Source organism: Salmo salar, chromosome ssa06 (assembly GCF_905237065.1).
Source record: "Salmo salar chromosome ssa06, Ssal_v3.1, whole genome shotgun sequence".
Taxonomy (NCBI): domain Eukaryota; kingdom Metazoa; phylum Chordata; class Actinopteri; order Salmoniformes; family Salmonidae; genus Salmo; species Salmo salar.
Genome location: NC_059447.1, coordinates 53,656,389 through 53,683,698, shown reverse-complemented (window position 1 = coordinate 53,683,698; position 27,310 = coordinate 53,656,389). Strand labels below are relative to the sequence as shown.

At 43.7% G+C, this 27,310-nt stretch overlaps 1 protein-coding gene across 6 annotated transcripts in view; it reads left to right on the top strand.

The window, feature by feature from the left end:
- The window catches only part of LOC106607641 (C-1-tetrahydrofolate synthase, cytoplasmic), a 56,819-nt gene extending 49,661 nt beyond the window's left edge, over positions 1-7,158 (top strand). For all 6 annotated transcript variants that reach the window (XM_014204787.2, XM_014204785.2, XM_014204786.2 and 3 more), the window contains one exon: positions 6,087-7,158. In XM_014204787.2, coding sequence (XP_014060262.1) covers positions 6,087-6,201 — 115 coding nt within the window. In that variant the 3' untranslated portion in view covers positions 6,202-7,158. The remainder of the gene's footprint in view (positions 1-6,086) is intronic.
- The last annotated feature ends 20,152 nt before the right edge of the window (positions 7,159-27,310 follow it).

The following is a 27,310-nucleotide window of genomic DNA, read 5'->3' as shown; positions in this document are numbered from 1 at the left end:
AAATGAAACAGTGAGAGAGGAGAGAGGAAGGGACGGCACTGTTTGGGTAGAACAAGCCGTGACAATGATTTACTGAGCGAGCAGACCCTACATCTCAAGGAAAAAACAACTTCAGCAACGCACTCACCAGCATTCATTGTTTATGTGACATGGACAACCTCCAACCATTGCCATTGCGTGAAGACGGGCTGACAATAATTAACTATATATATTCATTATAATGTTGTTTTTGTGCTGATTTTCACTATTTATCAAACACACGTGGCACTTATTGTAAGGGGTGCGTAACTGGTGGCAGGGAAGTCAGACGCAGGAGAGCAGAACTAAGTGGGCAGTATTGAGAATTTTGAAAAGAATATGTGCCCATTTTTAACTGCCTCCTACACCAACTCAGAAGCTAGAATATGCATATTATTGTTCAGGTTTGGATAGAAAACACTCAGAAATTTCTAAAACTGTTTGAATGGTGTCTGTAAGTATAACAGAACTCATATGGCAGTCAAAACCCTGAGACAAATTCTGACAGGAAGTGGATACCTGATGTGTTGAATTACCTTTAAGCCTATGCCATTGAAACACACAGGGGCTTATTAATCTTTGAGCACTTCCTATGGCTTCCACTAGATGTCACCAGTCTTTACACTGTGAGATCTGACCGAACAAGAGCCTTGGAACGGTGGTGGCCGATTAGACTCTGGCGAGCGAGTTCATGTTGGGTACTCTCGTTCCAATACGTTTTAAAAGAGAATGCAATCGTCCGCCTTGAATATTATTCATGTTCTGGTTAAAAAAGGCACTAATGATTTATGCTATACAACGTTTGACATGTTTGAACGAACGTAAATATTTTTTTACCCCTCGTTTATGAAGACAAGTCCGGCGGGCATAGATCATGTGCTAACAACACGGAGCTTTTTGGACATAAATTATGAGCTTTTTCGAACAAAACTACATTTGTTATGGACCTGGGATTCCTGGAAGTGACATCTGATGAAGAGAATCAAAGGTAATGGATTATTTACATAGTATTTTCGATTTTAGATCTCTCCAACATGGCGGTTAGTCTGTATCGCAAAGCGTATTTTTCTGGGCGCAGTGCTCAGATTATTGCAAAGTGTGATTTCCCAGTAAGGTTATTTTTAAATCTGGCAATCCGGTTGCGTTCAAGAGATGTAAATCTATAATTCTTTGAATGACAATATAATATTTTACCAATGTTTTCGAATAGTAATTATTTAATTTGTTGTGCTGATTGACTGGCGGTTATTGGAGGGAAACGATTTCCTCAACATCAGCGCCATAGTAAAACGCTGATTTTGGATATAAATATGAACTTGATAGAACAAAAAATGCATGTATTGTCTAACATAATGTCCTAGGAGTGTCATCTGATGGAGATTGTCAAAGGTTAGTGCATAATTTTAGCTGGTTTTCTGCTTTTGGTGACGCCTGTCTTTGAATTGACAAAACATTACACACAGCTATTGTCAATGTACTCTCCTAACATAATCTAACTTTATGCTTTCGCCGTAAAGCCTTTTTGAAATCGGACAACGTGGTTAGGTTAAGGAGATGTTTATCTTTCAAAGGGTGTAAGATAGTTGTATGTTTGAGAAATTTGAATTATGACATTTAATTGTTTTCAAATTTGGCGCTCTTGATATTTCACCTGTTGTTGATAGGGTGTACCAGGGGTGGGACGCTTGCATCCCACATAGCCCATAGAGGTTAATTCCAAAACCAATGGCATCAAGAAAATAACAACTTGGGTACAAAACCCGACGCGCTGTAACGGCTGTCTGTGGAAGTAGACCAAGGTGCAGCGGAGTTAGTGTTCATCTTTGAATTTTAATTAACGAATGAACACGATACACACAAAACAAGAAAACCGACAGCCAAACAGTCCTGTCAGGTGCAAAACACTAAACAGAAACAATCCCCCACAAAACCCAAAGGAAAAACAGGCTCCTTATGTGTGACTCCCAATCAGCAACAATGAACTACAGCTGTGCCTGATTGGGAGCCACACACGGCCCAAAACAAAGAAATACAAAAACATAGAAAAATGAACATAGAACGCCCACCCAATGTAACACCCTGGCCTAACCAAAATAAAGAACAAAAACCCCTCTCTATGGCCAGGGCGTTACACGCGCACCAGTCCACATGTGCACAAGTACTTACAAACAAACAATACCACACAAAGACATGGGGGGGAACAGAGGGTTAAATACACAACACGTAATGAGGGAATGAAAACCAGGTGTGTGGGAAAACAAGATAAAACAAATGAAAAATGGATCGGCGATGGCTAGAAGACCGGTGACGTCGACTGCCGAACACCGCCCAAACAAGGAGAGGAACTGACTTCGGCAGAAGTTGTGACAGCGCGCCGACACCGGCCTCAGGGGCGACCCGGAGGGCGAGGCGCAAGGCGATCCGGACGGAGACGGTGGAACTCCCGCAGCATTGAAGGGTCCAACACGTCCTCCACCGTTACCCAGCATCTCTCCTCTGGACCATATCCCTCCCAGTCCACAAGGTACTGAAGGCCCCTCGCACGACGCCTCGAATCCAGTATGGAACGAATAGAGTACGCCGGGGCTCCCTCGATGTCCAGAAGGGGTGGAGGAATCTCCCGCACCTCAGACTCCTGGAGCATACCCCTCCCAGTCCACAAGGTACTGAAGGCCCCTCGCACGACGCCTCGAATCCAGTATGGAACGAATGGAGTACGCCGGGGCTCCCTCGATGTCCAGAAGGGGTGGAGGAATCTCCCGCACCTCAGACTCCTGGAGCGGGCCAGCCACCACCAGCCTTAGGAGAGACACATGGAACGAGGGGTTAATACGGTAATCGGGGGGAAGCTGTAACCTGTAACTCAACTCGTTCAGTCTCCTCAGGACTTTAAATGGCCCCACAAACCGCGGACCCAGCTTCCGGCAGGGCAGGCGGAGGGGCAGGTTTCGGGTCGAGAGCCAGACCTGGTCCTCCGGTGCGAATACCATGGCATCACTGCGGTGACGGTCTGCGCCGGCTTTCTGGCACAGCACGGCGCGCTGAAGGTGAACATGGGCGGCGTCCCATGATTCCTTCGCGCGCCGGAACCAGTCATCCACCGCAGGAGCCTCTGTCTGACTCTGATGCCAAGGAGCCAGAACCTGCTGATACCCCAGTACACACTGGAAGGGGGAGAGGTTAGTGGAGGAGTGGCGGAGCGAGTTCTGGGCCATCTCTGCCCAGGGCACGAACGCTGCCCACTCCCCCAGGCGGTCCTGGCAATAAGACCTCAGAAACCTACCCACATTCTGGTTTACTCTCTCTACCTCCCCGTTACTATCGGGGTGAAAACCCGAGGTAAGGCTGATCGAGACCCCCAGACGTTCAATGAATGCCCTCCAGATCCTCGAAGTGAACTGGGGACCCCGATCAGACACTATGTCCTCAGGCACCCCATAGTGCCGGAAGACGTGTGTAAACAAGGCTTCCGCCGTCTGTAGGGCCGTAGGGAGACTGGGCAGCGGGAGGAGACGGCAGGACTTAGAGAAATTATCCACAACAACCAGGATCGTGGTGTTTCCCTGTGATGGGGGGAGATTGGTCAGGGAATCGATCGACAGGTGTGACCATGGCTGCTGTGGAACGGGTAAGGGGAGTAGCTTACCTCTGGGCAGGTGCCTAAGAGCCTTACACTGGGCGCACACCGAGCAGGAGGAAACATAAACCCTCACGTTCTTAGCCAAAGTGGGCCACCAGTACTTCCCAGTATATCAGAATGTCATCAATATACACCACTACACCCTGCCCGTGCAGATCCCTGAAAATCTCGTCTACAAAGGCTTGGAAGACTGATGGAGCATTCATCAACCCGTACGGCATGACGAGGTACTCATAATGCCCTGAGGTCGTACTGAACGCCGTCTTCCACTCGTCTCCCTCCCGGACACACACCAGCACTCCTGAGATCAAGTTTGGTGAAGAAGCGCGCCCCGTGCATTGACTCAATCGCCATGGTGATAAGAGGTAGCAGGTAACTGTACCTCACAGTTATCTGATTAAGGCCTTGATAGTAAATGCACGGGCGCAGACCTCCCTCCTTTTTCTTCACAAAAAAGAAAGTCGAGGAGGCGGGGAAGTGGAGGACCTAATGTACCACTGACGCAGGGATTCGGAGACATATGTTTCCATAGCCACCGTCTCCGCCTGTGACAGAGGATACACATGACTCCTGGGCAGCGGTGGCCTCCCTAATCAACCCTGACCCTAATGGTCGACTATCTAAGGCGGGAACTGGGAAGAAGCCTGTACAGAAAATAAATATTCCAAAACATGCATCCTGTTTGGAACAAGGCACTAAAGTAATACTGCAAAAAAATGTGGCAAAGTAATTAACCTCTATGGGCTAGGTGGGACGCTAGCGTGCCACCCGTGGTGCACTCCATCAACAGCAGGTGCATTTCAAGAGCGGCAAATTTGAATCCAAATAAATGTCAAAATTCAAATTTTTCAAACATACAACTATTTTACACCCTTTGAAAGATAAACATCTCCTTAATCTAACCACGTTTTACGATTTCAAAAAGGTTTTACGGCGAAAGCATAAATTTAGAGTATGTTAGGACAGTACATTTACAAGAGTTATGTGTAATGTTTTGTCAATTCAAAAACAGGGTCACCAAAACCATAAAACCAGCTAAAATGATGCACTAACCTTTTACAATCTCCATCAGATGACACTCCTAGGACATTATGTTAGACAATGCATGCATTTTTAGTTCTATCAAGTTCATATTTATATCCAAAAACAGCGTTTTACTATGGCATTGATGTTGAGGAAATCGTTTCCCTCCAATAACCGGCAGTCAAGTCAGCGTCACAAATTAAATAATTAAAATTAGAAAACATTGGTAAAATATTATATTGTCATTTAAAGAATTATAGATGTACATCTCTTGAACGCAATCAACTTGCCAGATTTAAAAATAACCTTACTGGGAAATCACACTTTGCAATAATCTGAGCACTGCGCCCAGAAAAATACGCGTTGCGATACAGACTAGGGGAGATCTAAAATCGAAAATACTATGTAAATAATCCATTACCTTTGATTCTCTTCATCAGATGTCACTTCCAGGTATCACAGGTCCATAACGAATGTAGTTTTGTTCAAAAAAGCTCATCATTTATGTCCAAAAATCTCCGTCTTGTTAGCACATGATCTAAGCCAGCCGGACTTCTCGTCATGAACGAGGGGAAAAAATATATTTCCGTTCGTTCAAACATGTCAAACGTTGTATAGCATAAATCATTAGGGCCTTTTTTAACCAGAACATGAATAATATTCAAGGTGGACGAATGCATACTCTTTTATAACGTATTGGAACGAGGGTACCCAACATGAACTCGCGCGCCAGGTGTCTAATGGGACATCATCGTTCCATGGCTCTTGTTCGGTCAGATCTCCCTCCAGAAGACTCAAAACACTTTGTAAAGGCTGGTGACATCTAGTGGAAGCAATAGGAAGTGCCAAAATATTCCTCAGCCCCTGTGTTTTTCAATGGAATAGGTTTAAAGGCAATACAACACATCAGGTATCCACTTCCTGTCAGAAAATGTCTTAGGGTTTTGCCTGCCAAATGAGTTCTGTTATACTCACAGACACCATTCAAACAGTTTTAGAAAATGTAGGGTGTTTTCTATCCATATGTAATAAGTATATGCATATTCTAGTTACTGGGTAGGAGTGGTAACCAGATTAAATCGGGTATGTTTTTTTATCCAGCCGTGTCAATACTGCCCCCTAGCCCTAACAGGTTAACAATGTAAGGAAGAACCCTCTGGTGCATTGTACAAACCTCAGTGTAATGGTTATTCAAAGAACCGATAGTTAAAAGGTTCTCCACAGCCCAAAAAAGGGTTCCCCTGCAGGGAAAAAATGAAGTACCGTTTTTTGGTAATAACTAGCACCTATTTTTGTTATTGAGTGTAGTAACAAAAAAAGGTAGCATATTGCAACCTGCTGCTCTCCAGATACTGTATTATTGTTCTTACACATTTCTTATCTCCCTCTATCCGCCCTTTCCTAGACGAGTGTACCACCCCAATCTCCAGCCTTCTCCTGTTTCTATGACAACGACTTCAGCACCGAGAGCAAATAGTCCCTGCCTTCTCTCGGGTTTCACAGGGCAACGGGCTGAATGACTAAATCGCCATCTCTACTTTGTTTGACATAATCGAATTATAATTAAATGGAATCAAAAACGTGAATTCACTTACAGTCATGAGAGGTTGTGTTGTGCCTCCGCTCTTGTGAGTAATTTGATCTCGTTTCTCATTTGAATAGTAACGTTTCTCACGTTGAATCCAATTCAGTTTGAAAGCCAATGGTAAAATATGTATGCATCCCAAATGGCACCCTATTCCTTATTTAGTACACTACGGTTGACCAGGGCCCTATGGTCAAAAGTAGTGCACTAAATAGGGAATATGGTGAAATTTGGGCCGTAGACAAGGTCTGTGTAAGGCTTTGAAAATGTGTTTTTATTAAGCATTTTATTGCTGACCGTATTGGTTCCCTGCTGCACCTGTTTGTCAGTGTGTAACTCATTTTCTCTATCTATCTCTCTATCTATCTCTCTATCTCTCTATCTCTAAGGAAAAATGATTATCTCGATATCCTCATAGGATAACCGTTTTTTGTTCTATGCACAACCTTCGGGTTCCATGAACCGAAAAGGGTTTTACCTGAAACCAAAAGGGTTCTACCTGCAACCGAAAATAATGATTCAAATGGTTATCCTATGGGGACAGCCAAATAACCCTTTTAGGTTCTAGAAAGCACCTTTTTTTCTAAGAGTGTACCCCCATTCCTTTTTTCCACATCACTTCTCTCCCTCCCCTGTGTTTCTTGCCTGTCTCTTTTTACCATTGATAACTGTAATAGAACCAAACCAAAGTTCCTCAACCCTGGTCCCGGGGAACCCACAGGGTGTGCAGGCATCAGGCGACTTTGCTAGTGCTGGGCTGGAACAAAATCCTACACACGCTGTGGTTGAAGGACACTGCCTCTACACACAGTACCATTATCTACCACACACTCAGTAAATCAGCTAGCTACCATTCTTTTTAGATATACTGTAACAACCCCTTTGATTAAATGTGGACCAAACAAGGAGAAAAATTAATAAAAAAGACATAAGAGAAGAAAAAGGCAATACGCTCCATGTCACACCTGCTCTCCTGCTGTCCACTCCCTAATGGACCATGTTCATTGGACTTTTGTCTTTCTCTCGCTCTCTTTCTCTCTCTCTCTTACATTTAATTGACTTAAGGGCTTTATTGGCATGGGAAACATATGTTAACATTGCCAAAGCAAGTGAAGTAGATAATAAACAATACAAATGAATAGTAAACATTACACTCACAAAAGTTCCAAAAGAATAAAGACATTTCAAATGTCATATCATGTGCAATAGTTTTTTTTTATACATTGGACAAAAGTAGAGACTCAGAGCTACAGAATGGTATATCATACACTGCAATTGAGGAACAATGGGAAAGTAACTCTGCTTTGAAAGCTGATCAACTTGTAAACTCACTTTCAAGAAAATTGCTTTTGAATGTTTTGTAATCTAGTGAGGAGCTCTTCTTTGTCTACACCCATTCAGCATCGTTCACATCCTCTTAAGCTTTATCCCCACCCATCTCATTTCACTTTCGGAGCGTGCACTTGACGCTCTGGCTGCTGATTTGTTTACCTGTGGATACCATGAAAACAGCCTAACCAGCTCTGCAGGCAACAATTTCATTACGTTTTTTTGCAGACGTTTACTGACACCGGCTATAATCAAAGTGGTGTTGTACACACGTCACGTAATGTTAGCTAACGAGCCAGCCATCCACAATGAACAAAATGCCAACACTGCCTAACATTAGGCTCTAACTATAAAAGCAAACAGCTCTGGGAAACAAATAATAACGCCAGCTAGGGAGCCAGCCAGCTAACGTTAGCTAGCTAGCTAACAGTACACTTTAGCTTGAAATGAAACCACTTTCTGTCAACATTAGAAACGTGTAATATATGAAAATGTAGCTAGCTAACGCTAGACTATCTTGCCTGCATACATCAATATGCATCATGGACACGTCTCCCTGTCAGGAATGCCATACCACGAGTCCTTAGTTTGAAGATGTAATACGTTTTCTCCATCTCATTAGCTATCATACTCTAATTCCACTGATTTCAAAAGTTGATGCTCCAGAAAATGGAGAGCAACACTTATGCAGCTCCACTACACAATAATTTTTTTTAAAGCCATGTTCAACAGGATTACCAACACAGACTGACGAGCTCAAAAAGACAGACACCTTCAATATGGCAGACCAATCCACTCTCCTCTCTCGGCATGTCCAGCCCACTCATTATCTCAGCCACCCAACATTTGGCGAGCTTGCCAGGAGTGAGCGACCACTGCTTCTGGATGATCTTCGTCCCACTGTGCAGCGCATCAAATTATAAGCTAAGCAGATGCCTGTTAAACTAAAAGTCTGAAATTAGAAAAAGCACTGTGTGGTTGATGACTCATTCCAGTATGTAAGTGGCACCTCACTCATGGGGTTGATAATTACAGGAACAGTCGAAACCTACATTTATATACAAGCCCGTAATATGATGTATAGGTGATAAATGACACAGAATCCCAGGTGTAATAGTTAGAAATTCCTGAGGGTCTAATGGAACCTTGTGTGAGGAACTTGGTGATAGATTACGATGAACCAAGTCAGTAGTGAGGTACTGGGTGACAAGTGATTGAACGTGTTTTATGTATGGTGTTCTTACCTGAGGGAAGACACTGGTTTTATGTATGGTGACCTTACCTGAGGGAGGTCATTGGTTTTGTTTTGATATATGTGTAATTGGTGGGATTATAGATTTGGTGTGGGACAATTGTTGTATGAGTTGAGTATATTTGATAACAGCGAATGGATTTATGCTAGTCAATATCAATAATTTCTATGTACTGAAATAAATCTAGACTGGTATAGACAACAAGTCTTTAAGAGTAGTACAAGAAGGGATACATTTGCAAATTGCGTATTGGGAAATGACATGTTAAAATACAAGTGAAACCAATTGTGGTTATTTACCACACATATGTGGAACAATTTACAGTAGCGTGGTTAGTCAATGAATGTAGTGAAACTAAAGAAGAAGAGGGGTTAGAGAAAATAGAACTGCGTTGGGTATATCATCCTATGTTAGGTTCTACTACCCGTATATGGGGATAGAACTGGGGTTTTCTACAGTACCATACAGATAAGTCACTCAGTTCACATTACATAGAACCTGATTAAAACAAAATCCCAGGGCACCATGACAGATTCAACCAAAGGCAGTGCAGAGACAGTGGGTCCCACACCAATGAAGGCTGGGCCTGACCTCTGTGACGTTGCCCTGACTAATGCTGACTTGGAGCTTTTCGTTGACGGTTCTGCATATATAGATTAAACTACAGGGAAGAAACATGCAGGGTTTGGTATTGTGACAATTGATAGAACCACTCACATACAACAACCACTACCAGATACTTTCTCAGCTCAACAGGCGTAACTTTTGGCACTAATCACTGCCTGTAAAATGGGAGAAGGGAAAAGGGTTACAATTTTCTATGATTCTGCTTAAGCAATAGGGGTTTGTCTCTCCTGGTGTGGCGTCTGGAGGAGTAGGGGTTTTCACAATGCTTGTGGAAGTCCTATTTGTAATAGAACTATGGTTTTAGATCTCTTGGAGGCTATGATGCTGTCGTCTGCTTTGGCTATCGTGAAGGTTGCTGCTCACACTGCGTGGAAAGATTTTGTGAATATGGGTAACACCATGGCAGATGAGGCTGCTAAATTGGCTGCCTCAAAGTGTCATAGCCACTCCATGTTCTTCTCTGCTACTGTTGGGAAAGACAATGACGATTTGGCATCTAGACAGGCTTTGGATGTTGGTTCTCATTTGGTATGGCCACATAAACTTGACCGTTTCTAAAATTTGGAGACAGACTGTGTCTGCCAACGTATCTTATCGCCTCTGCCAAGAAGCCCATGGTATGGCCCATTTGTCAAGGGGGGATATGATAGAGGCAATTTCTTAGATTTTTTTTTTGTCCAAATTTGACTCTGTTTCGATGTGCTACGTGCATGCAATTTAACATTCTCAAAGGAACACCCCTGAAACCAGGTCATTTCCCTACGCCAAGAGGACCATTTGTCCATCTTGCAGAAAGACAAGAAAGGAAAAGGTACTGTTTAGTCCTTATTGACAGGTTCACCAGGTGGGTGGAGGCATTTCCCACCACACACTGTGATGCTAAGACAGTAGCAAAGCTACTAGTGAGGGAGATAATACCTAGATTTGGTGTTCCTGAGGTTTTATCTGCACCAATGCCATGATTACTGTATGTATATGATAACTTGTGTATGCTTGCAATGCGCAATGATGGAAAAGTACTGGGTAAATGGAGATGTACTGCTTTAGTTCTCAGGCTGAGAACTGCCTGCACCTGCTGATAGTCACGCAGCCTCAAGGCCGAGATAGTAGAGTGAGAAACCACAGTCTAGACATGTTTTTCTAATTTTAGATACTTTGTATCTAATCCATTGCAACAATGTTAAGGTACGATTGACAGTAGGTTGTCCACACCAACTAGTATAAGGAGCATTGTCTCCTGTTTCGCCACACAGATCTTTACTATAAACTACTGAGGTATTCTGTATGTGAATCTCTGTCTGCAATTGCATTTTATTCCTAACGAGTTTTATACCAAGGTTCCTGTGTCTGTGTCATCTATCTGAAAGACTGAGTGTTGAAGGAAACTTACATCACCCCATGCAAAGGACCACACAACACAGTGGAGCTGGTGTTAGATGGGACATCTTTACCTGTGAAATAAGAGCATGTACAGCATGAGGCACGTGCACAGTAAGTTCACACATGGCAACAATGTCTGCACATGCCAGCACAGCTTCAGTAGCAGCAGCCACAGCTCTCAAACAACAAACCAGACCTCTGGCCACACTGTCCAGCTGTTTTGAATAATACCCAACCGGACGCTGCTTTCCTCCATGATGCTGTGTTTATTAAACAGATGACATAAAACCATTTTTCACACAAACAAAGAGGTTAAAAGGTTTAGAATGGTCAGGGAGTCCCAAACAGGGAGAGGTAGTCATGAGTGGATTTAGTCTGGTCAGAGCAGTTAGTCCCTCTCGGGGTAGTCAAATCAATCACAGAGAACCACTCTGCTGTGGGTGGTAACACCCCCAACAGAGTAGTAACATTGGGAACCACAGAGGGACGGGCAAAAATTGCATCGTTCACAGGCCTTAAGTCCTGGACAAATCTCCAATCACCTGAAGATTTTCTAACAGGCAAGATAGGAGTGTTACAGGGTGATTCCGGACAGGGAATTAAAGCGCCATTAGCTAACAGGGATGCATGAGCAGGAGAAATACCTGCTATTGCCTCCCTACTGAGTGGATACTGTGCTGTAGATGGGTGCCTGGTATCTTTAGGAGTGACCACCATTGGCTCAGCTCCCTTCATTCTCCCAAAATCATACTTGTCCTTTGCCCATAGGCATTCAGTCTTCTTTCAACAACATGATATTGGTAGAAAAATAAAGCTGATAAACACCATGCACACCCCTCTCAGTTGGCATGTTCCAACTGAGTGGGCAACAACTTGTCAGTGTGCTAGGTGACTAAGTTGACCCATCAGGGCGCATCTCTCAGCCATGCTTGGTTGATGACATTGACAGGGAGATTCGCTCTGATGGGTCAATTTAGTCACCTAAACCACTGACAAGCTGTTACCCACTCTAGTATCCGCCCATTCTACTCAATCTGATTTTGCCAGTAAGTTTAAATTTTTTATGTAGGTATACAATAATTCGCTTGAATAGGAGGTAGGGGTATGCCAGGTGGAGGATCTATCCAAATATTGGTCTGCCACACAGTGGGGTTATCAATGTTTGCCCCATAGATATTCAGAGTTACAGAAGTATAAAGGATCTCTCCTATTACATGTAGAGCTCTTTCTGTGCAGGAGGTACATTAACCACTAAAGCACAGAAATCTATTGCTTCTCATAATGGGGATCTCTTGTCATTGGTGAAAAATAGGAAGTGCAATGTAAGCCTGCTTCAGACATGAAACTGCCCTCATGGCCCCAATGGGTTTTAGTCATTGAGAAAACACGAGCAATACCAGTCACAAAACTCAGACATTAACATTAATTGCTACCCCTCTTCCTCCGCCTCCTCATGAATAACTGTTAAACCGGTTTGGCCACATGTAATGTTGATGCCCAGTTTACACAGGAGGTCTATTCCCATCAGATTGACAGGACAGTGGTCAGAGTAGATAAATTAATGTTGATACTTCTCACAAAAGGAGACAGGCAGAGGCAGAGTTACCTGGTCTCTGAATGGGAGGCCTGAAGCACCCTACAGCTTTGAATGTTTCACTAAACATGGGAGATGTTTTTACATTTCAAACCCTGTCTATATGAACATTATCATAACATTATCAACATATTAACTAAGTTAGTGATCCCAAAAATCTATTTTAATTCCAGGTTGTAAGGCAAAAAAAATTGAAAAATGCCAAGGGGGTGAATACTTTCGCAAGCCACTGTAACTTCATTGGAGTTACCATTTTCAGAAATTGCAGCCCAAATAAATGGTTCACAGAGTTCAAGTAACAGACACGTCTCCACATCAACTGTTCAGAGGAGACTATGTGAATCAGGCCTTCATGGTCGAATTGCTGCAAAGAAACCACTACTAAAGAAGAGACTTGTTTGTGCCACGAAACACAAGCGATGGACATTAGACCAGTGGAAATATGTCCTTTGATCTGATGAGCAGTGGTGTAAAAAGTACCCAATTGTCATAAAAGTTAAGATACCTTAATAGAAAATGACTCATGTAAAAGTTAGTTACCCAGTAAAATACTACTTTAGTAAAAGTATTTGATTTAACATTTACTTAAGTATCAAAAGTAAATGTAATCGGCAAATATACTTAAGTATCAAAATTAAAAGTACAAGTATAAATGATAAAAAATTCCTTATATTAATGTAGTATTTACTGCTGTTTTATTATCTTTGACATAGAAGTTGGGGCATTCTCCTTGTTGGAAGGACATCCCTTCCATGTCTATGATGATTACGTGCCCAATGTGGCAAAGCAGCGTCTCGGCTACAGGGATGTCATGACCAAACTATACAAACTCCATCTTCACCCAGCCTTGCTCTTCCCTGCCAGACTCAGAATTACCCCTCCCAGTGAGAAGATTTGTCTCTACTCGGTTTTGGATGCAGAGAAGTTTATCCAGGAATATACATCAGTCCCCAGTACGGGTGGGAGCGCCTTGTCATTGCTTGTTAGGGTCTGCTCATGGACTCGAATCCATTCTGTGCCATAGTGGGGGAAATCTTATTAAACTATTTCAGCAATGGCTGCCGAACTAAGTGTTATTGTTGCTCCTGGACATGTAAGATGCTTATCCAGCCACTGGAGGGCGATCGGAGCTTTCATTTCACTTTCATTCTTGCTGTGTGTGTATGTATAATTATTATTTGTACTTTATTTTTTTCTTATCATTTTACTATTATTATGTGTATATTTTAATTGTCATTTTTTTGTATGAATATTTATATTAATTCGTATATATTTATGATTATATTTAAAAAATATATTTTTGTACATTTTTGGGGGGGTTAGGGGGTACATTTAATTTAGCAAGATCCTTGTTCCGATCTCCCAACACACAATATGTAAATGTCCTACTGTCTATATCGGTTGCTGATGGTTAATGTTTAGACCTGCATTCCTCTGCAATATAACCTTGAGCTGTTATATTTTCCTTATCTCATGGGTCAATCCAGGATGGTGCTTGAGTGAGTAATATGTTTATTTTGCAATTTATTCTGTTTTGGTTTATTAGATGCTAAATGTACACTTCATTTGCAGGAGCCCCCTCAGTTCATATGTTAGTAGAAGTTCTAGGATAGTGAGAGGTGAACATATATTTGGGATTTTATTTTTCCTATTTGTATATGCTTGTTGAAGGTTGGTTGAGGTGGAGGGTAAATGTTGGGGAACGTTGGGGGACAGGGTGGGGAGGTTTCGGTCAGATTCTGTGGGTCGCTATAAAGAGGGTTGCTATGTTATCGTAATAGGAGAGATCCTTTATACTTCTGTAACTCTGAATATCTATGGGCCAAACATTGATAACCCCACTGTGTGGCAGACCAATATTTGGATAGATCCTCCACATGGCATACCCCTACCTCCTATTCAAGCGAATTATTGTATACCTACATAAAAAATTAAAACTTTTTTGATATTTGGAGGATCTCCAAACCTACGGGTAAAGAATATTCCTTTTACTCTCATGTTCACAATGTTTATACCCGAATTGACAAATTTATGGTTGATGCTAAATTACTCCCTTTACCTGTAATGTGAGATATCATGATATTATAATCTCTGACCACAGTCCACTCACCTTTTCCCTGAGATAGGGTGACATCGTATAAAACGAGAGGGTCTGGAAGTTGAATCCTCAGCTCCTCACAGAACCAACATTCTGTGAACATCTTAAAGACCAAATTACATTTTTCTTTGATACCAACGACAACACAGACATAAAACAAACATAAAAAAATAACATCTTTAAATTGGAATATAATCGGATTCTCTCAGCTAAAATTGCTAAATCTTTTCTCTATACCAAGCAAAAATATTTTGAGTTTGGTGACAAACCGCACAAATTCCTTGCCAGACAACTTCGAAAAACTGAGAGTCACCGAATGATTCACAAAATTAAATCTGCAACTGGGGAATTACTCTTTTCCCTCAAGGACATCAATGACAGATTGCATTTTTTTTCGAGACTCTATACATCTAAAGCAGATCCTAACCACTTAATTATGCTAAACTTTTTGGAGGACTGTAATCTCCCTGCCCTGAACCAGGAAGATTCTAACTTCCTGAATAAGGAAATATCTCTCTGAGAAATTCGATAAACATATAAATCTCTAAAGAGTGGCAAGACACTGGGCCTGATGAATTCCCTGGTGAATTCTATAAAACACTCAGCAACATTCTCTCTCCCTACCTGTACAAACTGTTGGTTCAGGCCAATGAGGATGGAGCTCTCCCAAAGTACTTTGGATTAGGGGTTTATTACAGTTATACATAAAAAGGGTAAAGATCCAGAAGAAGTAGGGTCATACAGATCAATATCTCTCCTTAATACAGGCCAAAAGATTTTAGCAAAAACTCTGGCTAACAGTCTTAGCACTTTAGTGGGAAAATTGGTCCATTCAGACCAGACTGGCTTTATCCCTAACAGAAACTAATTCTTCAATCTCAGGCACCTCTTCAACATCATGTTTTCTCAGAGGTTACCCAAAGTGGACCTTCCCGTTACACTATCTCTTGACACCAAAAAGGACTTTGACCAGGTTGAGTGGTCCTATCTATACCTCTTAAGGCTTGGGGGGAGTGTTCGGAAGTTTAGATGAATGACGTGCCCAAAGTAAACTGCCTGTTACTCAGGCCCAGAAGCTAGGATATGCATATAGAAAACACTCTGAAGTTTCTAAAACTGTTAAAATAATGTATTTGAGTATAACAGAACTGATATAGCAGGCAAAAACCAGAGGAAAATCCATCCGGAAAATTTGTTTTTGAGGTCACACGCCATTTCAATGCTAGCCTATGGGAAAAACAAATGGATAGGACCCAGATAGCAGTTTCTATGGATTACACTACATGTCAACAGTTTTTAGAAAGGGTTTCAGGCTTGTTTTTTGAAAATGAACAAGTAGTTGTAGTTTTTCCAAGGTGTCCCTCATTAGAAAAGCAGTCTTGTTGCACGCGTGAATGAGGTGTGCACTCTTTGTTATTTATCTTCCCTATGGAATATACTATTCTCCGTCTTAAATTTGATCATTTATTTAGAAATTAGAGTACCTGAGGATTATTTAGAAATATTGTTTGACTTGTTTGGACGAACTTTACCGGTAACTTTTTGGATTTGTTTGTATGCAAGTTGAATGAGTGGATTACTGAAATAAATGGCGCCAACTGAACTGACTTTTTGGGATATAAAGAGGGACTTTACCGAACAAAACGACCACTCATTGTGTAGCTGGGATCCTTGGGATTGCAAACAGAAGAAGATTTTCAAAGGTAGGGGATTTATTTTATCGCTACTTGGGATTTTGTGATGGCTGTGCTGGTTTGAAAAAGTATTTTGATGTGGGGGCGCTGTCCTCAGATAATCGCATGGTATGCTTTCACCGTAAAGCCTTTTTGAAATCTGACAACACGGTTGGATTAACAAGAAGTTAAGCTTTTAAACGACACTTGTATTTTCATGAATGTTTAATATTATGATTTTTGTATTTTGAATTTTGTGCTCTGCAATTTCACCGGATGTTGTTGTAGTGGAATGCTAGCGGGACACCGATCCCAAAGAGGGGTCCTACAGAAATTCAATATTGGAGATATTCATAAAATGGATCCAGCTTCTATATAGGAACCCCTGTGTGAGAATACTCACTAAGCAATCATTGTTGCCACAATTTAACCTTTATAGAGGGACAAAGCTGGGTTGTGCGCTGTCGTCTCTGCTTTTTGCTCTAGCTATTGAGTATCTCGCTCAGGCGATCAGATCTCATGCAGCAATTCATGGCTATAATACTAAAGTTATTCTAAATAAGATTTCTCTATACACAGATTACATTCTCCTCTATGTAACAGAACCCCAATCTAATATTCCAGCTATTCTTGATTTGATTAACCCTGTTTGGTACCTCCTCGGGATATAGAATAAATTGGAACAAGAATGAATTAATGCCCATACGGTTGCAAAACCCCTCTTGGTTAGAACTTCTTCCATTTAAGTTATCTTCAGATACATTTACCTATCTAGGAATTGTAGTTACCAAACAATACTCTCTATTTAATCTATTTAAATAGAATTTCCCCTCTCTGATGCAAAAACTAAAGGCAAACATACCATTTTGGAGAACTCTCCTGTCACGCCCTGACCTGAGAGAGACGGTTTATTTCTCTATTTTGTTAGGTCAGGGTGTGGGGTGGGCATTCTATGTTTTGTATTTCTTTGTGTTGGGCCGAGTATGGTTCCTAATCAGAGGCAGCTGTCTATCGTTGTCTCTGATTAGGAATCATACTTAGGCAGCCTTTTCCCACCTGTGTTTTGTGGGTAGCTATTTTCTGTTTTGTATTTCGTTACCTGACGGAACTGTTTGGCTTTTCGGTTTGTTTCTTTGTTCTAGTGTTTTCATTGTTTAATAAACCATAATGAACACTTACCACGCTGCGCTTTGGTCCCCTCTCTACGACAGCCGTAACAGAACTACCCACCACCAAAGGACCAAGCAGCATGATCAGGAGGACTGGACCTGGAAGGAAATCCTGGATGGGGCAGGACCCTGGACAAGGCCTGGGGAGTATCGCCGTCCACAAGAGGAGATAGAGGCAGCAAAAGCGGAATGGCGATACTATGAGGAACAAGCACGGCAACAACAGAAGCCCGAGAGGCAGCGCACAAAAATCTTTTTTGGGGGGGGGGGCACACGGGGAGATTGGCGAAGTCGGGGTTGAGACCTGAGCCAACTCTCCGTGCTTACCGTGGGGAGCGAGTGACCGAGCAAGCACCATGTTATGCGTCGATGCGCACTGTGTCACCAGCGTGCACTCACAGCCCGGTGCGCTCGGTGCAAGCTCCTTACAGTTGCCGTGCTAGAGTTGGCAGTCAGCCAGGAAGAAGTGTGCCGGCTCAGCATTCCTGGTCTCCAGTGCGTCTCTTCGGCCCAGGTTATCCTGTGCCAGCTCTACGCACGGTACCCCCCGTTCACCAGCACAAACCAGTTCGTCCTGTGCCAGCGCTCCGCCCTTGCTGGGCTAAAATAAACATCCAGCCAGGACGGGGTGTGCTAGCCCTAAGCTCCAGACCTCCAGTGCACCTCCACGGCCCAGTATACCCTGTGCCTGCTCTGCGCACCCAGTCTCCTCTGCGTCTCCCCAGTCCGGTGAGACCGGTTCCAGCTCCACGTAGGAAGCCTCCAGGGATGATCTATGGTCCGAAGCCTGTAGGGATGATCCATGGCACGAATCCTCCAGTGATGATCCATGGCACAAAGCCTCCAGTGATAATCCATGGCACGAAGCCTCCAGTGATGATCCATGGCCCGGAGCATGTAGGGATGATCCATGGCACGAAGCCTCCAGTGATAATCCATGGCCCGGAACCTGTAGGGATAATCCATGGCAAGAAGCCTGTAGGGATGATCCATGGCACGAATCCTCCAGTGATGATCCATGGCACAAAGCCTCCAGTGATGATCCATGGAATGGAGCCTGCAGCAACGATCCATGGCACGGAGCCTGCAGCGACGGTCCCCGGTCCAGAACCTCCAGCGACGCTCCCCTGTTCGGAGCCTCCAGCGACGCTCCCCAGTCCGGAGCCTCCAGCGACGCTCCCCAGTCCGGAGCCTCCAGCGACGCTCCCAAGTCCAGAGCCTCCAGCGACGCTCCCCAGTCCGGAGCCTCCAGCGACGCTCCCCAGTCCGGAGCCTCCAGCGACGCTCCCCAGTCCGGAGCCTCCTGAGACGCTCCCCAGTACAGAGCCTCCTGAGACGGCCTGCTGCCCGGAGCCTCCTGAGACGGCCTGCAGCCCGGAGACTTCAGCAACGGCCTGCAGCCCGGAGTCTTCAGCGGCGGCCTGCAGCCCGGAGTCTTCAGCGGCGGTCTGCAGCCCGGAGTCTTTAGCGGTGGTCTGCAGCCCGGAGTCTTCAGCGGCGGTCTGCAGCCCGGAGTCCTCAGCGGCGGTCTGCAGCCCAGAGTCTTTAGTGGCGGTCTGCAGTCCGGAGTCTTCAGCGGCGGTCTGCAGCCCGGAGTCTTCAGCGGCGGTCGGCAGTTCAGAGCCTCCGGCGATGATCCATGGTCTGGTTCCTTCGGCGACACAGAAGCGGGCGGATCAGCGGGCGGTGTGGGGGCTACGCCCTGAACCAGAGCCGCCGCCAAGTACAGATGCCCACCCAGACCCTCCCCTATAGGTTCAGGTTTGCGGCCGGGAGTCCGCAACTTTTTTTTGGGGGGGGGGGGGTACTGTCACACCCTGACCTGAGAGAGACGGTTTATTTCTCTCTTTTGTTAGGTCAGGGTGTGGGGTGGGCATTCTATGATTTGTATTTCTTTGTGTTGAGCCGAGTATGGTTCCTAATCAGAGACAGTTGTCTATCGTTGTCTCTGATTAAGAATCATACTTAGGAAGCCTTTTCCCACCTGTGTTTTGTGGGTAGTTATTTTCTGTTTTGTATTTCGTTACCTGACGGAACTGTTTGGCTTTTTGGTTTGTTTCTTTGTTCTAGTGTTTTCATTGTTTAATAAACCATAATGAACACTTACCACACTGCGCTTTGGTCCCCTCTCTACGACAGCCGTAACATCTCCCAATTTCCCTGCTCGGAAGAATTAATGCTATTAAAATGGTCTTCCTCCCACAACTGCTTTACCTATTCCAGAACATCCCGGTATTCATACCTAAGACCTTTCATAAACAACTGGACTCAGTTATCAATCCATTCATCTGGGATTATAAAACACACAGGATAGGTAAAAAACACATCTGTAAGTCCTAGATGGAAGGAGGATTGTCTCTCCCAGATGTTATATTTTACTATTGGGCTGTTAACCTCTGTGCTGTTATGTTTTGGCTGGATGATGCACCTCCGTCATCCAGTTGGCTTAGTATGGAGGTTGAGGATTGCCACCCCTTCTCTATTGGTGTGGGGATTTTGTGCCCAGTCAATTTGGAGATGTCACTTTATAATAACAACACTATTATACATTAACAAAATATATATATATATATATATATATATATATATATATATATATATATATATATATATATATATATATAACCAGGCAAGTGAATTAAGAACAAATTCTTATTTACAATAACGGCCTAGGAACAGCGGGTAAACTGCCTTGTTCAGGGGTAGAACGACAGATTTTTTTTACCTTGTCAGCTTGGGGATTCGATCTAGCAAACTTTCAGTTACTGGCCAAACGCTCTAACCACTAGGTTACCTGCCGCCCATAGCACAGTCCGTATCTGGAAGCAAATGGAGGTCCTTTTTGACCTTAGACCAATATCATTCCTGTGCCAGGAATCCCTCCTTTTCCCCCTCTAACCTTGATAACACCCTTAAGCGATGTGGAGAGCTAGGGTTCAATACCATAGGGGATTTATATATAGAAGGGAACTTTGCCTCCTTTGATTTGCTGAAGAAAACCTATAATCTTCCCATGAGGATCCTTTTTAAGATACCTACAGATTAGAGACTGTTAGAAAACATATTCCATGCTAAACCTTCCATGTTTGACTGATGCATAAAAATATGTCCCTCCTCAGGCAACTGATATCTTGTCTATATGACGCTTTTCAATCTGTTAGCACACCTTCTACAGATGCCATTAAGGCAAAATGGGAGGAAGAGCTAGGGTCTAACATTTCTTTGGCAGACTGGGAAGATAGCTTGGAGTATATCCACACCTGCTCCATTAACTCCAGACATCGTCTCATACAATTCAAGGTATTACACAGATTACACTATTCCAAAACTAAGCTGCATAGGATATTTCCTGATACATCCCCTATGTGTGATAAATGTCATGCTGTGCAGGGTACACTACTCCACTGCTTTGCCTTATACTCTAACTTGTATGGTTATCGGTGTGGAATTTTTAGGATCCTCTCTGAAGTTCTGGAGACTTCAATTGACCCAGACCAGCTTCTGATCATCCTGGAAGTGTCAGAAACCCTAAACAGATTAACCAACCCCCTAAAACAACTAATCTCTTACAGTCTCATTTCAGCAAAAAAATGTATCTTGTTTTTGAAACGGAAGGAAGTTATGTCTCAGCGATTTGCAAACACTCTACACCTAGAAAGAATTTGGGGGGGGGGTTGATGGAGGGATGGATATGGGCGATGACATCTGCCTTCTTTCTGTTTACCTGTCCTTGTTCTGTATGTCTGATTTTGTATTATTTATTTTGTACCTAGAACTCTGGGTGTTTTTGTATCTGTTGGCTATTCTAATTCAGTTATGTGAGTAATAGCTGGTTGATTTTTTGTTGTTTTATGTTACAATATCCCATTCAAGCCCCCTTGTAAAATAATATGAAATACATTTTTGAAAAATAACACTTTGACAGAGTTTAGTATTATTAAATGTATATAAAGTGCTGGTAGATATGTATTTATCAATATAACAATATTTTTCATTCAATTATCGAACAGACATGCAAAATCTCACTCCCGGTCTACCAATGTTTTTCATTAACATGTGAAAATTATCTTTCCCAGTGGAGTCTGCAGTGTTTGGTTTCTATAGCAATAGAAATATCTTACATTTAATTATAACCTACCTAAACTGGACGGTTATACCTCCATCTCTTCATTCAAAGACTCAATCATGGACACTCCTACTGACAGTTGTGGCTGATTTGTGTGATGTATTGTTGTCTCTACCTTCTTGCCCTTTGTGCTGTTGTCTTTGCTCAATAATGTTTGTACCATGTTTTGTGCTACTACCATGTTGGGCTGCTGCCATGTGTTGTTACCATGTTGTCATGTTGTGTTGCTACCATTACATTTACATTTACATTTAAGTCATTTAGCAGACGCTCTTATCCAGAGCGACTTACAAATTGGTGCATTCACCTTATGATATCCAGTGGAACAACCACTTTACAATAGTGCATCTAAATCTTTTTAGGGGGGGGGTTAGAAGGATTACTTTATCCTATTCTAGGTATTCCTTAAAGAGGTGGGGTTTCAGGTGTCTCCGGAAGGTGGTGATTGACTCCGTCGTGAGGGAGCTTGTTCCACCATTGGGGTGCCTGAGCAGCGAACAGTTTTGACTGGGCTGAGCGGGAACTGTGCTTCCTCAGAGGTAGGGGGGCCAGCAGGCCAGAGGTGGATGAACGCAGTGCCCTTGTTTGGGTGTAGGGCCTGATCAGAGCCTGAAGGTATGGAGGTGCCGTTCCCTTCACAGCTCCGTAGGCAATCACCATGGTCTTGTAGCGGATGCGAGCTTCAACTGGAAGCCAGTGGAGAGAGCGGAGGAGCGGGGTGACGTGAGAGAACTTGGGAAGGTTGAACACCAGACGGGCTGCGGCGTTCTGGATGAGTTGTAGGGGTTTAATGGCACAGGCAGGGAGCCCAGCCAACAGCGAGTTGCAGTAATCCAGACGGGAGATGACAAGTGCCTGGATTAGGACCTGCGCCGCTTCCTGTGTGAGGCAGGGTCGTACTCTGCGAATGTTGTAGAGCATGAACCTACAGGATCGGGTCACCGCCTTGATGTTAGTGGAGAACGACAGGGTGTTGTCCAGGATCACGCCAAGGTTCTTAGCACTCTGGGAGGAGGACACAAGGGAGTTGTCAACCGTGATGGCAAGATCATGGAACGGGCAGTCCTTCCCCGGGAGGAAGAGCAGCTCCGTCTTGCCGAGGTTCAGCTTGAGCTGGTGATCCGTCATCCACACTGATATGTCTGACAGACATGCAGAGATGCGATTCGCCGCCTGGTTATCAGAAGGGGGAAAGGAGAAGATTAATTGTGTGTCGTCTGCATAGCAATGATAGGAGAGACCATGTGAGGATATGACAGAGCCAAGTGACTTGGTGTATAGCGAGAATAGGAGAGGGCCTAGAACAGAGCCCTGGGGGACACCAGTGGTGAGAGCGCATGGTGCGGAGACAGATTCTCGCCACGCCACCTGGTAGGAGCGACCTGTCAGGTAGGACGCAATCCAAGCGTGGGCCGCGCCGGAGATGCCCAACTCGGAGAGGGTGGAGAGGAGGATCTGATGGTTCACAGTATCAAAGGCAGCAGATAGGTCTAGAAGGATGAGAGCAGAGGAGAGAGAGTTAGCTTTAGCAGTGCGGAGAGCCTCCGTGACACAGAGAAGAGCAGTCTCAGTTGAATGCCCAGTCTTGAAACCTGACTGATTAGGATCAAGAAGGTCATTCTGAGAGAGATAGCAGGAGAGCTGGCCAAGGACGGCACGTTCAAGAGTTTTGGAGAGAAAAGAAAGAAGGGATACTGGTCTGTAGTTGTTGACATCGGAGGGATCGAGTGTAGGTTTTTTCAGAAGGGGTGCAACTCTCGCTCTCTTGAAGACGGAAGGGACGTAGCCAGCGGTCAAGGATGAGTTGATGAGCGAGGTGAGGAAGGGGAGAAGGTCTCCGGAAATGGTCTGGAGAAGAGAGGAGGGGATAGGGTCAAGTGGGCAGGTTGTTGGGCGGCCGGCCGTCACAAGACGCGAGATTTCATCTGGAGAGAGAGGGGAGAAAGAGATCAAAGCACAGGGTAGGGCAGTGTGAGCAGGACCAGCGGTGTCGTTTGACTTAACGAGGATCGGATATCGTCAACCTTCTTTTCAAAATGGTTGACGAAGTCATCCGCAGAGAGGGAGGGGGGGGGGGAGGGGGAGGAGGATTCAGGAGGGAGGAGAAGGTAGCAAAGAGCTTCCTAGGGTTAGAGGCAGATGCTTGGAATTTAGAGTGGTAGAAAGTGGCTTTAGCAGCAGAGACAGAAGAGGAGAATGTAGAGAGGAGGGAGTGAAAGGATGCCAGGTCCGCAGGGAGGCGAGTTTTCCTCCATTTCCGCTCGGCTGCCCGGAGCCCTGTTCTGTGAGCTCGTAGTGAGTCGTCGAGCCACGGAGCAGGAGGGGAGGACCGAGCCGGCCTGGAGGATAGGGGACAGAGAAAATCAAAGGATGCATAAAGGGAGGAGAGGAGGGTTGAGGAGGCAGAATCAGGAGATAGGTTGGAGAAGGTTTGAGCAGAGGGAAGAGATGATAGGATGGAAGAGGAGAGAGTAGCGGGAGAGAGAGAGCGAAGGTTGGGACGGCGCAATACCATCCGAGTAGGGGCAGAGTGAGAAGTGTTGGATGAGAGCAAGAGGGAAAAGGATACAAGGTAGTGGTCGGAGATTTGGAGGGGAGTTGCAATGAGATTAGTGGAAGAACAGCATCTAGTAAAGATGAGGTCAAGTGTATTGCCTGCCTTGTGAGTAGGGGGGGAAGGTGAGAGGGTGAGGTCAAAAGAGGAGAGGAGTGGAAAGAAGGAGGCAGAGAGGAATGAGTCAAAGGTAGACGTGGGGAGGTTAAAGTCACCCAGAACTGTGAGAGGTGAGCCATCCTCAGGAAAGGAACTTATCAAGGCGTCAAGCTCATTGATGAACTCTCCAAGGGAACCTGGAGGGCGATAAATGATAAGGATACCATGCTGTGTTGTCATGTGTTGCTGCCTTGCTATGTTGTTGTCTTATACCCTGACTACACCGCTCGCGTCGCGTGCGTTGCAAAATAAATTTAGGAATCTATGTTATTCAAATATTGCACCCACACTGCTCGTGCGCACCAATGAGCGTCTGCGTTGCCAAGGGCTAAAATAGAAGTAATTCCTATTTCTGACGCAGATCGCACTGCAAGTCCTGCCTCTCCCATCTCCTCATTGGTTTATAGAAGCAGGTCCCCAAGTGCCATCTCCTCATTGGTTATACCCATATGGGTGATTGAAAGACGAACTGTTTTGCCGGTTGTCGTGGTAATACTATGAAAGTGTAGATGTCAATCACCATATAAATTCAAAGATGAAAAAGCCTGGAAGGAGGAGAGATGACTAGAAACGATTCGGTTGACCGTTGAATGTGTGGATTAATTGTCAGAGTAGAGGAACTTGTGCATTTCAGGTAAAATTACAACTCAATGTTTATATCCCAGGACAAATTAGCTAGCAACAGCAAGCTAACAAGTGCAAGCTAACTTGGTTCAGAGTTTGTTTTGATATTTTAACCTGCGTGTCGTGATCGCGTTTGGTGTAGGGGGACAAAATAAATGTATGCACGATGGCGCATGCGCGCAGCCGGTTTGGGTTCCGTGTTAGGTCTCTCTTGTCGTGATGTGTTTTATTCTATATATATATATATATATATATTTTTATTTTTTTTATTTTTATTTTTTAATCCCAGCGCCGTCCCTGCAGGATGCCTTTTGCCTTTTGGTAGACCGTCATTGTAAAAAAATATTTGTTCTTAACTGACTTGCCTAGTTAAATAAAAATAAATCATCAAGCAACTGCCAGTTTTAACCACTACAGCTCTGTTTCTTAGTTGATCAGTTTCTCTCTTAGATTAGGTGAAATAATAGTTTTCCATTTGTTTGGGAGGGACTCTGAGAATTATTGTCCTTACAGCCTCAGCCTCTTACTTTATGTAACAATATATATCATCAATACAACACTGGACAGTTTGATGGGTTCCAGCACTAGCTGTCCTAGAATGAATTGGAATGTATCTAACCCACTGCTTGAGAGGTGTGCTGTCTCAGAGTCAGAAGCCATCTGTCAGTTTTAATGTTTTGTTGTTGAGCTCCGTAGAGGGATGCATAAAACATTCTGTGTAGTTATTCCATTACCCTGCGCTACTAATGGACCATGTTTTCTTACCAATTCTCCACCCTTATTTAGAAGTGTGTACTTGCACACTCCCCATTATGGATTTATAAGCATAGGATTGGCGTAAACATTGGCTGGAGGGAGTTTCCACCTTTGTTAAATCCATGTCAGATATTTTTCAAGTGCCCATCAAGCACAGGGTAGAGGAGAGGAGCGATGGTACCTTTTGGGGATGAGTCCTTCAGCTCTTAATTGGCCTCTAGTGGTAACAGATGGTTACTACAGGAACAGGGAACGTAAAGCCTGGTCCCAGATCTGTTTGTGCTCTTGCTTACTCCATTGCAGTCCTTGTCTATCTAAGTTTGGCATGACAATGAGGGATAAGGAGTTGGCATTGTATAGCACAAACAGACTGGCACTCAGGTTTGTGGAAACCAATGATTTTTATCAATGAGAAGAGTTACATTGGACAATCTCTTAACATTTATTTACAAAACATTTCTCATTTATGGAAAGGTGACACAGATTTACAAAACATTAAACTACATTCATGTTTAAAGTGTATGACAAAGTGGAAACACCATAGAAGAGTAGCCAATTCAAACAGACCAGAAGTCACACACAACAGTACAAAAATGGAAACACCCAAAATGGCAAATGTGATCGTCAATTTCGAGACAGTATAAACCTATCACAGTACATGCAGACTCCTGGTTCGTCACTACCAGATGTGTTGTCCTACACATTCTGATAGCCATTCGCACATATCCATCAAAGGTGAAACTATAATCTCACTATCATAAAGCTGTAGAACACTAACGAATTTCAGAACATCTATTTTAGTCATTTCTACTCATGTTAGCCTGTTATGAGCTAAAATAAGTCCTTCCTCTTCGTGTTGAAAATATTCCTAGTCAAGGAGAAAGGATATTCAACAAGTGTACTCTATACTTAACCACTCGGCTAAGGTCCCTGCTAAAGGTCCTTGCCGCATTCGGTCTTTAACGGGCCACATTGAAAATGTGATATATTTCCTTACCGGCAAAATGAGCAAAAAATAGCCCTCTATCCATTGTTTGGGGAATTTTAAATGCTCCCTCACTGTCTAGCTTTCAATTCGGTGATTATTAGCGAGCTGGACACGGTTTAGAAACTGTGTGAATGTAGGTCCATTATCATTTCTACAGTTTCGTTTTGGTCATTTTAAAGTATATTGAGTTCTCTTCCCCCCCAACTTAGAATCAGTTTTGCCTTTTCGATCAAGAATGAATAAGACAGGGGGGCACCTGATTCTAGATCACCTCTCCTGTGACACTTGAAACATACAGATCCAGGTTTTCCAGCTTGAAAAGGTCTTGGGATGACACTTGTGACTGTCTACTTTTGCATATTTGTCCACTTAAGTAGGTAGTACACTCTTCCTGAACCATTTGAATTCAAAGCTAATTCTCTAGTTTGTTTAGCTAGTTTGTTAGGAGGTACTCTATAAAAAACTAAACAGCAAGGCACTGCTCATGATTTTGGGGGGGAAATATAGAAAAAAAATCCAATATTAATAATGATGTACCATACTTTGTGTACTGCAACATTGTGGTCTTAAGAAGTTGTCCCTTGCAAATTCCTGTAACCCTGACAAACATCCATAACAACATTACATACAGTAACAGTCAAAAGTTTGGAGACACCTACTCATTCAAGGGTTTTTCTTTATTTTTTTACTATTTTCTACATTGTAGAAGAAGTG